This window comes from Pterocles gutturalis, unplaced genomic scaffold (assembly GCF_000699245.1).
Source record: "Pterocles gutturalis isolate BGI_N339 unplaced genomic scaffold, ASM69924v1 scaffold32076, whole genome shotgun sequence".
In the NCBI taxonomy this organism is placed as follows: Eukaryota; Metazoa; Chordata; class Aves; order Pterocliformes; family Pteroclidae; genus Pterocles; species Pterocles gutturalis.
In genome coordinates, this window is record NW_010098858.1 from 1 (window position 1) to 12,898 (window position 12,898).

General features: G+C 49.0%; 1 protein-coding gene across 1 annotated transcript in view; it reads right to left on the reverse strand.

Moving 5' to 3' along the window:
• Nucleotides 1-9,209: 9,209 nt before the first annotated feature.
• The window catches only part of ARID5B (AT rich interactive domain 5B (MRF1-like)), a gene marked incomplete at its 5' end in the record, with an annotated part of 36,265 nt that continues 32,576 nt past the window's right edge, over nt 9,210-12,898 (reverse strand). Inside the window, one exon of the mRNA XM_010074530.1 lies at nt 9,210-12,141. Coding sequence (XP_010072832.1) covers nt 9,991-12,141 — 2,151 coding nt within the window. The remainder of the gene's footprint in view (nt 12,142-12,898) is intronic.

A 12,898-nucleotide genomic window follows, 5' to 3' on the forward strand; every position in this document is an offset into this window, starting at 1 on the left:
TTATAACATTATATATATTATATATATTTCATAATGCCTACAGATGGGGCAAGACAGCTGGTACCTCCACCCCAGGGAGAGCTGAAGCACAGGACCAGCCCCCACAGGCACTGGGGAGCCTCCAAGGGAAGAGCCACCGGAGGGTGGATGCCGAAAAAGCCCTCCACGAGGAGCCACACATCAGAAGGCAGCCTCCCCAGCCCTGCTGCAACCAGCACTGCCTGTTGCTGCCTTCACTCGTGTGGTGAAACCCCTGGTACCCAGTCGAGCAGACAGAAAAAAAAAAAGCACTCAGCTAAAAAGTTGCCATCTCACTGTTCCAGGTGAGCACTGAGAAAAACATCCACATTATGGCCTCCAAGGAAGTTTCCTAGCTAAACTAGAGAACATCAGCCTAGATACTTGCAGTCCCAGCAGAAAGCAATCCTCTGCTCTCCTTTGTTAATTTTTGGGGGAGAGGCTGGGAAAGGGAAGTAGATGGATGGAGACAGAGGGACTGTGTGGCAGTTGGGCTGAAGCCATTTCACATTCACTTGCTCCTGCATCACAAGAAATCTGAAGTGGCACAGATTATTTTTGTCCCTCTTTTGTAGGTCACCTCTAATAGAAATGTTAATAATGCTTGCTATCTGTAGATCCAAAATCTTATATGGTAGCGCTGTAATTCACTGTCTTTATCAGCCTTCTTTAATGTATAATTTAATGCTTGTGTAACTATTTTGTTTGGGTATGGCTCTCAGAATTACGACTACAAAAAAAACTGTATGCTAGTTAACTGCTTTTTATGGAAAGCATTTCTTTCATGTTATTTTAAAACCATGAAGCCAGGGGAAGTATTTTATGGCCCACAGAACCTTGCAGGGTAGTTAATTTCAGTTTGAGCTGGTTTCTCTGCTATTTTAAAGGGTGCCATCAAGTTCATTGCTATTTCTCTTGGTTAGGAGCCAGCTGACTCTTCTGCAGTTGTGACACATCCTTGCGCCACTGTTATCGAAGCTAGGGGAAAATAGTAAACATGGGAGATGGACACTGCATTACCCTGTGCCAATGGAAGGAAGCAAGGAGGGTCTGCCTTGCTGTCCTGGGCAGCCACTACTTGAAATTAGGCACCAGAGATGCTGCATCCTTCTGATGGGCAGAAACCGTTTCAGCCTGCGAATATAGGTAAAAAAAAAAAAAAAAAAGATGGGGACAAGTCAGGTATCCCCTGTCACTGGGTCCCAACCCAGCTGTCCTGCCAGCTGGGTGCGGGGTGCCTGGCGAGCCAGGGCAGTCCCAAGAAAGACATTTTCTTTCTGCAGGCAGCAAATGGGTCTGGGTCACGTGTGTGCCATGGACTCAAAGGAGCATGAGGGCCTTCGCCATGTGCCTTAGCTTGGAGTAAGAGCTCTCTGCTTTAAAAGCAGTAATTGGGTGGTTAGCTGAGCCCTAGGCAAGCTTGAGTTATGCACTAAATATTCTGCCTTTTGTTTCATAATGAACTACTTTGTGCATCTAGCAAAGGGGCTATTTTCTTTTTTTTTTGGTCTTTTCTCTGCAGTTTGTTTCTAGACTACTTGTGGGGGTGTGTTGAAATCTTTGCCTTTTGCTTATGAGGTCAAGTACTTTAATCAGGAGCAAAAAAAAATTGCGTGCTTTAGTCCTAAATTCTCTGAGTGGCTGCCAAATATAATTAGAAACAAATGGCTTTATTCCATTCTCTCCAGGGGGAGAGCTTGCTTTGCCTGTCTGGTTTTTGGGGAGCTTGCAAACAAAACCACCACCAGAACAACCTGATGAAGCCCTGTGAGAGGAGGAGTGTGCCTTGCGCTCTCTGCGGAGGACAAGGGGTTTGGTCAGTGGTGCCTGGGGGGATGAGGCCCCGCCCCCCACCGTGTGCCTCTTTTGCCAGTGGCTCTGTATTTCCCCTCCACCCCTCCATTGCTACCGGAGAGCCGAGAGTGGAGGGGGCCAGGGCAGGGCACCGGCCCAGGAGAGCTGCACAGCTGTCCCCTGCCCGTGCAACTGCCCAGGCCATCCATGCCGAGATCCACAGTGCCTCGGTGGGAGCCAGAGTGGGGTTTGGACACCCATGTGCAGGACAGTCGAGGGGTTTAGCACTTGCTGGTCTCCCCATCCCAGAGCATCAGCAGCTGAACCCTGACTAGGTGCTCACATAACACATAAATGACAAGAGCTGAAGTCTGCGCCAAGCAATACCAGTCAGCACCGCTCCCTGCAGATACTCGCTTCATCTTTGCTTAAACACACTGGGACTGCCTGTAAAGTCAATTAAACTGTACTTAGGTGTATCCACAAACCACGCACAGTGTGACAGAAATGCAATAGTTTCACATCTGAGGGCATTTTACTCCTAAAGTGGTTTCCAGCAAGTTTTCACCCCTCCATCAGTGGGTCTGAGGGTGCCCTGTGGAAGCGCAGCACTGACCCAAGGGCCAGGCTCTCCCTGTGCTCTCGCCAGCCCTCACAGCTCCTGCGAGAAGCAGGGTGGTGCCCAGCCCTCCCCGCTGTTTGCCACAGTGACAGTGTTTGCTCACTCCTCAAACCGTGGTGCTTAAGATGGCACATTAATTAAGCAATCCTTTCCCCTGCCCTCCTGGCTCCCCATCAGCCAGCAGCACTCTGCTCCCCAGAACACCATCGGCCATGCAGGGAGACGACGGTCCCCCCACCTCCTGCCATAGGGTATGGGGACTTTCCCCCCGTCATGGCATGGGCTCCCACCATGTGCGTTATGTACGTTGGGTGTGTGCCGAGAGCCTTTGCCCTGCTCCCCGCCATGCAAACCGCTCCCTTCCCTGTGGTGCTTACCTCAGCCTCACCGCTGTGCCAGGCTCATGGCTTCCTGGCGTGAGGGAGGCCGCATCCAGCCCTGAGGACATGGCATTGCGAGCCGGCACTGCAGTTCCCGCCCCCTGGGAAAGCAGGCCCTCAATAAAGAGGGGACGTTGTTCACCCCCCGGTGTCTCCCAGCATGAGGGGGTGGTTTGCTGTGGGCACACACCAGCTGCTTCGACAGTTTTGGTGCCAAAATTTGCTCAAAGGGCATCTTTCTTCCTGCCTTGTAGAAGGGGAAGTTTGGCAGCATCATATCACAGCATGGCATTGCCCCAGGGGACGGCATCGCCTCACAGCATGGCGTTTCCTCATGGCACCCCTTCACAGCATGGCACCACCTCACAGAGTCACCTCACGGCATGGCACCACCTCACAGAATCACCTCATGGCATGGTACCACCTCACAGAGTCACCTCACGGCACGGTATCACCTCACAGAGTCACCTCACAGCGTGGCACCACCTCACAGAGTCACCTCACAGCATGGTATCACCTCACAGAGTCACCTCAGGGCACGGCATTGCCTCACAACATGGCATTTCCTTGTGGCACCTTCTCACAGCATGGCACCACCTCACAGCATCACCTCAGGGCACAGCATTTCCTCACAGCATCACCTCGGGGCATGGTGATGCCTCACAGCATGGTGTCACCTCATGGCACCATGTCACCTCACAGTGTCACCTCAAGGCACAGCGTTGCCCTGTGGCAGGGCCTGCGGCAGAGGAGGGGCGCCGGGGGGCCGGGCAGCCCACCACCACCACCACCACCCTGCAGGCCCCACACGTGCTCCGGGGGACAGCACTGCCTCAGGCATCAGCAGGAGATTTTTTTTTTTTCTTCCCTGAGTAAATTTCAGAACAAACTGAATCAAATTTGCAAGTTCTGTGTTTTCTGCCTCCCTTTCTTCAGGAAGACACCCATGTGTCCGACACCCCCAGCCACCTCCTTTCCCACCAGAGCAGCCCCAGCCGTGAGGGCTCAGGGAGGCACCGGGAGGTGGGAGGGCGAGGTTTGGCCCCAGCTGCGGGGCAGCATGGCTGGCACCAGTGCCCCAGCACCCCATGGGCCAGGCTTAGGGCTGGGAGTCAGGGTGACGGCCCTGAGACAGATAACTGGCTCATCAGCAGTTCGTTAAATGCTTTTGTGGTCACGGCTGAAGAAAAGCAGCTGTTGAAGCCATCACCTTTGTGAATTTGTCCAACCCAGTTTGTGAATATATCTGTCCCCAGTGGCCACCCTGCACGGACCCGGGGACAGGGGGACACCCCAGCCCAGCCTTTGCCTGTGACACGGGGGCTCATTCCCAGGTGAGACACTAGATGGAGCATCTGACATCGTGAATACACTTTTATTTTTAAAAAATCTCACAAAGGATAAATTGCAAAGCGAACTGAAAGCACAGAAGCTGCCTCGAGGGCGGGTGCCCGTGCGGGGGCAGGGGGGTACTGCCTGGGCCACAGCCACGGCCACAGCTTTCTCCTGCAAAAATGCAAACCTCAATGGCAGGGGTCCAGGCACACAGGAGGGAGACAGGGGATGCTTTGGTGGCCACTCCTTTCTTTTTCCTCGAGGCCATACAGCCCTCCCAGGTTTCTCTTCAGCTGGGGGGACAATATGCACCTCGGTTGTGAGCCTTCCCAAACTGGGGAAGGCAAAGATACAGGCTCCAGTTTTCTTGCTTGGGGAAGAACTGAAGGAGTCCGATATTCCTGGAAAGCCTGTCGGTGAGCGCTGCATTTCCCACAGCAACTACAGTGCAGGTGAGGATCTGTGTGTGAGCTCCCCCTCCCAGGAGCAGAAACTTTTTTAGCAGAAACTAAAGATGTTCCTGAAAACTTCTGGAGCAGAAACACCATAGGTGCAGCAGAGAGGGAGAGGAAGGGCCCTGTTCCCAACAGGTCGGGATTGCCATGGGGTTAGGGTCTGCCCTGAGAGGCTGCAGGGAGCTGCAGCTGCTGGCTGAGCATCTGCAACCAGCCACATGCCTGGCATCCGTCCAGGGCAGGGGATCCTGCCCCAGGACCTCCTTCTGCTTCCAGCCTCCTTTGCCCCTGCTGCTGGTGAGAGGCATGTGAAAGTCCTCACACCTGTTCCCGGACCACCCCCACCAGAAAGGTGGTGTGGGGCTGCATGGAGCTGCTCTATGCAGCTGTGCATGAGGACCAGGCGGGCATCACCCGGCTTCCCGTGGGCACACCCGGCCTGTGCACCAACACAGCCCCGTGGTGCTCAGCATCACTGTGCTGCTTCACGTGCATCCAACAGCCGCCTCTCCCCCTGAACTGGTATTTCCCCTGATTTCCCAGCACACATGAGAAATGCTTTTTTTTTTGAGATTTTCCCTGAACCACAAGACATATCTGGAAGCCTCATTTAACAGTGATGTCAACCCAGGCTGTGCTCGCCCGGCGGCAGCACTGTCAGGGGAGCAGCATCCCTGCTGCACGCCATGCTCCCGAAGCTCCCCACAGGCTGTGGGTTATGTCGCCAACAGCAGTGTGTACTGTAACCGCTCCCCAGCCTCAGCCTAGGGTCTTGTGCTGCCCTTGGAGGCGCCGAGAAGGAAAGAGCTCCCTGGGCGTCAGTAAGCACTGGTGCTGTGAACAGCCTCAGCCATGTGCGGTGCAGGTGGATGCATAAAGCAGCAGCAGCCCCTGGGACCACCACAGGCTCATGGCTTCAGCTCCCGGGACTCCCCCACCCCAGGACCACAGAGTTAAGCCATGATGTGGGATTACTGGGTGGCCCTGGCCACTGGGGAACGCACGCCTGCCCTGCTGCTGAGATGTGCCGGGTAAGGGCGGTACACCCGTCCTGACCTCCTCGCAAGCAAATGATTGACTCAGCCATGGAGACCAGGAGCATAACAGCACTATGATAGCACCCCTGCAACAACAGCTTTTCAAAGGGTCACCAGGCTTAGGGGGACGCTTTGGGCCTGTCATGGAACAGAGTACAAACTAATTTTACTTGGTGACTGTTCAGGATTATCAGCAAAATAACTAGCTAGCATCTGACTACAAAGTCTTTACTCATGGTCTGGGAAGAAGGCGATTTTCAGGTCCCAGCTCAAGTCAGCAGTACTGGCAGAAAAAAAATCCTGCTCTGAGACACAAATGGAGCAAATCTGCTACTGGAGCCACTGGTCAAGCATGGATGTTATCCCCTCAAGAGCTATTCCTACAGTCAGCCTGACCACACTTTAATGCGAGCACACTGCAAAAATAGAGGGGCACTGACTGAAGATCTTGTCTCTTCCTCCTTTAGGAAATTGCAAACTTCCATTTCTTTGATCTAATCATTTGCAGGAGGAGATATTTTCTCTAGAAAAGCCAATATAAGAGGGCTGAAAGGTCGGATGGGATAATACGTAATCCATTGCGATAAGGGCTGTTTACAGAATTATTAATCAAACACAAAAGGGAACAGATAGTAACATTTTTTATTAAATATTACAGTGGATCAAAAAGTACAAAATATCTTTTGTCTGCTATGTGATTGGGAAACTATTGGCACATAATACAGTATCAAAAGCATTAATAAGTACAATTTGGAAAACATACAAAAATTGAGTGTTTATAGTTGGCTCAGCTTTATCTGGTAGTGTTTAAACTAACACAAAGGTTACTCAATAACCTTTTAAATGGGAAACTATATAATATTACTGGGCCATTTTTATATATACAAATCATCACCTTACAGAGCATATAGGCTACATAACTTGAATCACAAAAAGTATACAATATTTACAACAAAAGAAAGTTAAAAAAGTATAAACAGCTAGTAGATTATGCTGCCATTATTAGAACCTATTTAAAACTGCAGGGCTGGGGGGAGAGGGGAGGAGGAGGAAGAGAACAAGTGAAGTATCAACCACATGTACAGCAAACACCGCAGGGAGCACTCATGGCAGTGCTGCCAACGCTGCCCGCCTCCCATCAGCGCAGCAAGTCCCATCGCTCATTAAAATCACGACAATAGCCAAACCGGACCAGATGTGACCTCGCTGACCACTGCAAAGGTGGGCACCAGCAGGGTGAGCAGCGAGGGGACCCCAGTGGTCGTCTCCAGAGGCGGCAGCCCCATGCCCCCTGCATGGGCAGAGGTGCTGCTAGGGGCAGGCACAGCACTCGCCTCCTGTGCCAGCTCCAGCGGCTGCCAACCCAACGTCTCTGCAGCTGGGACAAACCACTTCCCAGGCACCGACACACTGGGAAAACTTGTGTCAGGCAAGCACGCAGCCAAGTCAGACCTCCTGCAAAACGCTGGCTTGTTCCTGTCCAGCCTTGCTAGGGGTATGGATTTTACTGGGAGTCAGACCCTACTTCCCACGCGTTTTGCAAAGCCTGGCTCAGTGTGGCCAGAAGCTACACACGAGCTGTTTGCTGCCGGGCCTTTTCCTTTGAATCTCACAACCTTTAGCATCCCTAATGAATCCTGGACATTGTGCGCTTGAATTGCAACATTTCTTGGAACTGGCTCCTAGTAAATAGATTTATGACTCTATTGCCAATTAGATTCTACAGTTTCCTTTACAAACCTACCAATAACAACGGTTTGATTGCACAAAGAAAGGCTCGTGCAATTTCATTCAATAATAAGGCCCCTTGAACTCAAATAATGCAAACAAAGCCCCATTTAAGACAAAAAAAAAAAAAAAAAAAAAACTTTTCAGCTAATGGAGAATTCAACAGTCTTTTGAAAGATTTCCAAGATTTCTGTTAAGAGTTTTCAAACAAACAATGCACTGCTTCTGTTGGGGGTTTATGCTACCATTTCTTCTCCTTCACCCTAATGTTTTGCCCAGTGTATGAAGAGCTTCCCCAGCCAGCAGTAGCCAGTCTCCTTGCAGGGCAAGCGAGGAGCCTTCCTCCCCAATCCCCGCCCCCCAGCCCCGTGCTGCCTCAGCACAGCTCGGGAAAGGTTGCCATCAAACTCCAAACTCCAACAGCACGTAACCAAAAGGGAAATCGGACACTTTGCATAAACAAATGCACAACTCCAGGACACACAATCTAATCGAAACAAGAAAGAGAAGCATTTGCTTCACCAAACACACGACAAGTTTCTGCTTGCATTTGCTGCAGATTTTTATATTCTCTCCCCTTCCCCCTGCCCTCTTCCCCCCATTCCCAAGCCCCTGATTCTCATGTGATTCAGATCTAGTGCAACTTTACTGGAGATGTCCTCCCCACTGTGGCGTCTGCCCGGCTGAGCCTGCGGTTCTGTTTCCTGTACGGTTTGGTGAGCAGCGGGATGCTCTGCACTGGCACATCCATGTTCTAAGTTCTACTAGTCTGTTTATCGATCAATTAAATATAGTTTTACCACAGGAATATAAAGTATTTAATTGAAGAATCTGGATCTTTAACAGTAGATGAGTATATTATTCTGGTTTCCACCTTTGGATATTAAGTAGGATACATTATATATTGTATTTGGCTTCATATCACGGGAAAATTTAATGACATGCCTAGCATGCAAAGTGTTGCTTAGTAGTTTCCATTTTTCTTTTCATATCAATTACGCTGTCTTTGAACAGTAACTGAGATGGTTTGAATCACAACCAATTTTCACGTTGTAAAAAGCCTCCAAGTCACGCTTCGCTTTATCGATGTTTACGCTCAGCTGCGTGGTGGTGATGTCCTTCAAAGTGAATATACATCCATACGGCAGCTCTTCCATTAGGAAAACCTGGCCCCTCCATGCCCAGGCTTCCCACCTGCAAAAGGTCACCCAAAGAGAGGCTGAGATCCCCGCAGGGGTGTGGAAGGACCATCCTGACCACTGCACGCAGCCCTGTACCCATCCTACTGAGCCTGGCCGCTCACACGGCACAGGCCCCAAAAGCCTCCGATCCCAATCACCATTGGTGCCTGTCCTAACTTCTAAAATTCTAGACATTCTTGCAAACCACAAACGCGTTTTCTGGACTCCTTTGGCACCCAGCAGCTTGTGCCAGGGAGGTCTTGTTTTCTAGACCGTTTCTCTGGTAGACAGGAGGGTTTCACAGCCTAGGTAAGGTAAGCACAATGCTCAACAAATTCACAGACGACAATACAGGAAAGCAAAGCTCGGTGGGAGGGGAGAAGCAGTGTAAGAGCCATCGCAACAACAGGAGGGCAAGAGGTGCTCAGCACCGTGCAGGGGCAGACCGTGGGGAAAGGAACCTTGTTTCTGTCCTTGCACCATAACATCACCTACAGTATCTTTATAACCATTAAGATTAATCTGAACCAGTTGCTTCAGTTTGTAAACAGTAAATGTTACCACAAAAATGAAACAAAAACGCTGCTCAAATGTATAAAGAAACTGGAAAAATTACAAACATAAAAAAAAATTAGGACAGCCACAGCTTTTAAAAAAAGTTGCAGATAAAATGATACTGTTTAATTTAAAAATAAGAAACCCAAAACAAAAAAACAAACATAAAGAGCACAGAATATACTGGACAAACAAAACTATATAAATTATTGTGACCAAATGTGACACTGGTAGTTTATGAAGTGGATATGTACAGTCAAATTAAACAGTGTTTACTCTTCTGTTCTAATAGTGTTAAAATGAAAAATGTATTGCCATTTTACTATACATTGCATTGATTGAATCTTTGAAAGTCAGGAAAAGTTACCCCCAAAAAGCACATCCACTGATTGTACGGATTCTCATCCCACTTCTCCTTTCCAGGTTCATCTCGAGTCCTTGACTCATTTGCAACAACGCACGGCCTCTGGTCCTCGGCTCAGTGAAAGGCAAACGCAGCCCTCACCGGGATTTCAGTGAGCTCAGGACCGGGCCTGCATTTCCACGGCTCCCTTTCAACATTTGCTCTTACTATATGTGAGTCCTTTCAGAAAACACATACAAAATCCAATGATTTTTTTTCTTTCTTTTTTTTTTTTTTTGTTTGTTTGTTTGTTTGTTTTTTGCAAGGGCAGGGATAAGGGGTGCGGGGGCTGATGTGGCAGCCAGAATCAAAGAAGCAGTCTTATCTCCATCAAACTCCGAAGTGCTCTGCTGGGCAGGGTACGACTGTGTCCTGGTTGAGAAAAATACATATCGCTAAATCTGCAAGACATCGTCACAGGGGGAGGAATGTCGCTAACTTATGTTTTCTCCTCAGACCTTTTTTTTTGTGAGTGAAGGGTTTTACAGCTTTGTGCTGGGATGTACAGAGGACAGCTGGGAAGGTGGGAACGCGGCCTGAGGGTTTATAGCAGCTAAAGGATAAATGCTGCTATGCAAAAGGTCACCGTAAGAACTTCCTACAGGTGTAGCTGCAGCTAAGTGTCTGTACAGTTGCTGAGAGTTTGCAGGGGACGTGAGGAACTGTCTCTGCAACATGAAGGAGTGAAGAGCCAAAGGCTGCATTAGTGGGGAGAGCACGGTCTGATTTTTCAAGTACTGCAGGGGATGAGAATACCCGGGCGGGAGGTGATTGTTCAGCCCCGTGCACAGGCTTCCCGGATACAAGCCTGGGAAGATGGGGGCTGAGAGGGGAAATTTGTGGCTTTCCAGCATGCTGCCAGAATGGAGGCCATGCATCGGTTTGCTGCCTTCCCCCTCTGGGTCAGGAACCTTGTCTTTTGCCAGGGTCTCCTTTGGTAAGTGCAGAGGAGAGACAGCTCGGATTTTTTTTTCAGAAATGACTTTGTCCAAATCCTCCAGGCTCCGTTTCAAAGGCCGGGCAGCACACACGTTTTGAGGGCTTGTTCTGCGGCTAATGATAGGATACACCATCCCCTCCATCTTCCTCAGATTCTCCAGCCTCTGGGCCTGCTGCTTCCCAGACCTGTGGAGCAACTCGCTGTGTTTTTTTGGGCCTGTCATGGCCATGGGGGACACACGGCAAGCTTTCGGGTTACAGTCTAGGCTCACTGCCTGGCTGCTTGCAGCCTGGAATGGGGAGATACCTTTGCCTTCTTGCTGAGCCATGGATGAATGAGAGAGGCTGGAGCCCGGAGCCTTTGCAGTCTGTTTGTGTATGCTCTTTGGAAGACTCAAATCTGTTGGCTGATCATCTGAAGAGGCCTCCATTGCTGCCTTTTTTTCTTGTGGATGCAAAGATGGGCGATAATTTAAATTTAGTTTTTCTTGGTGTTTGTGTTGAGTAAAAGTAGAAATATTTTCAGACTCTCTGAACATGTCCCGGGGGAGGTACTTTGATGTCTGCTCATTATTAAGGTGGTGTTCTGTGTGCCTATAAAGGCTGTGCAGATGAGGTGATGAATAAAAATCTGCCAAGAAAGTGGGCACATGGGAGTGCTGCAGTGCCCTTTTCTCACTCATTTTGTCTTTGCAGTCCTGGATATCCGTCTTCGGTACATATGACTCGGCAAGAGAACTGAGGTGATGTTTTGAAAAATCACAGCGCTGAGGATCCGGTTTACTTAGCATGTCACGTTTGAAAATGTCATTAATCGATTTCCTTTCTTCCTTGGTTTTAAAACTCTGTACATGTTGTATCACTGAGGGCCTATTAATTGCTACAGGATCAGAATTAGGGGCATGGGGACCTTGCGATATGCTTGAGGACAGTTCATCTCTGCTATTCAGTTTCTTTTTGCTGATCAAAGGTGGAGGAGAACCATAAGCATAGCTACACGACAGGGCTGCCCCACTGACCTGCGACAGCAGCTTCTTCTTTGCCAGGGGCGACATGATGCCTGGATTACCTTTTGAGTAGAGCAGCGGTGTGTAACCGAAAGTGGGGTCATCGTTCATGGACCCAGGCAGCTCCTTTTCCTTGAACATGTCAAAGTTCTGGACCACCAGTACTTTGGGTGTTTGCTTTAGTGCATTGTGGATATCTTCGTTTCCCAGCTGGTCCACTTTCACAGTGCAGTTTGCGATGTAATCAGCCATCTCTGGCAATTTGTCATCTTCCACGTCATTCTGAGTGGGCAGCTGGACAGGGAAAGCTGTGAAGGGCATTTCTGGAGGTTCACTTTCTAAGCTGTCAGTAAAAGCTTTGTGTAGTCTTTGTTCAGGCTTTGTGTCTTCCATGGCATCTGCTGGGGGATGTAACCATTTCGTGACGGTGGCATCCAGCACGGTGTCTTCCTCTGGGGGCACAGATATACTTGAGAAAGAGGATGAGTGCTGAACCTCCTCCTTGTCTTTCTCACTATTTGTGCTGTTTTCTGTCAGGTCTGTCTTTTCCAGAAGCAGTGGCTGAGCTGTCTCTGGTAAAAGAGGTGGAGGGCCTTGCACAGGTTGTTTCATCTCTCCCGCTGTAGGATGTTCAGGGAAATTTTTCTGGTCTGCCGATTCTTGATTCTTCTCTTGTTCTGATGAAACCTAATAAAATGATGCAACAGACAGTAATAAGAATGTGGTGCATTTCAGCAGACTGTTCACAAGATCATACACAGTACACCGTTGGCTACTTTTAGAGAAGTACTTGTCAATCACCTTGCTGGAACGTGAAGGCTCTAACGCTAGTATCACATTTAAACAAAGAAATGTACCTCCTGGAAATATTAAGAAATACACCATCTCTGTCAGGGTCACAATAAGGCATTTCAAAACAGCAGATGTTTGTAACCTGCCAAGAGGCACCAATGGCTTGACCAGATAGCTAAATGCTGAGGTTTGTCTTTTAAAATTAATTAGGCGAATGCAGGAGAGTGGATTTCATAACACAAATTATAAGGCCATAGAAATTTCTCTGCTAGCCAATTTCACCTACGAAAACAACATGATTCACATGTTTTTTCTTACATAAAGTCTCTCCAGTGTAGCTATTTTAAAATTCAGCGATCACAGAGGAGATCATTCACACCCAGTTCTGCATTAAAGTGTGAAAATGATAGAAATGGCATACTAGGAATCCCTGTTGTAGGCAGCAAATCACTGCCACAGCTTAACTAGGACACACATTTTTTTATTAACGGATTAAAATGAAGTTGTCAACATTCAGTAAGTGTGTGTGCCTGCTATTACAAACATGGCTTTTATACGTTATCGTCAATGGGACCGCAGCTCTTTCTGCTCCCCCATTAATAAAGCTTGTGTGCACAATTCATGCTATTCATCCCATTATGTAGCCTGCTGA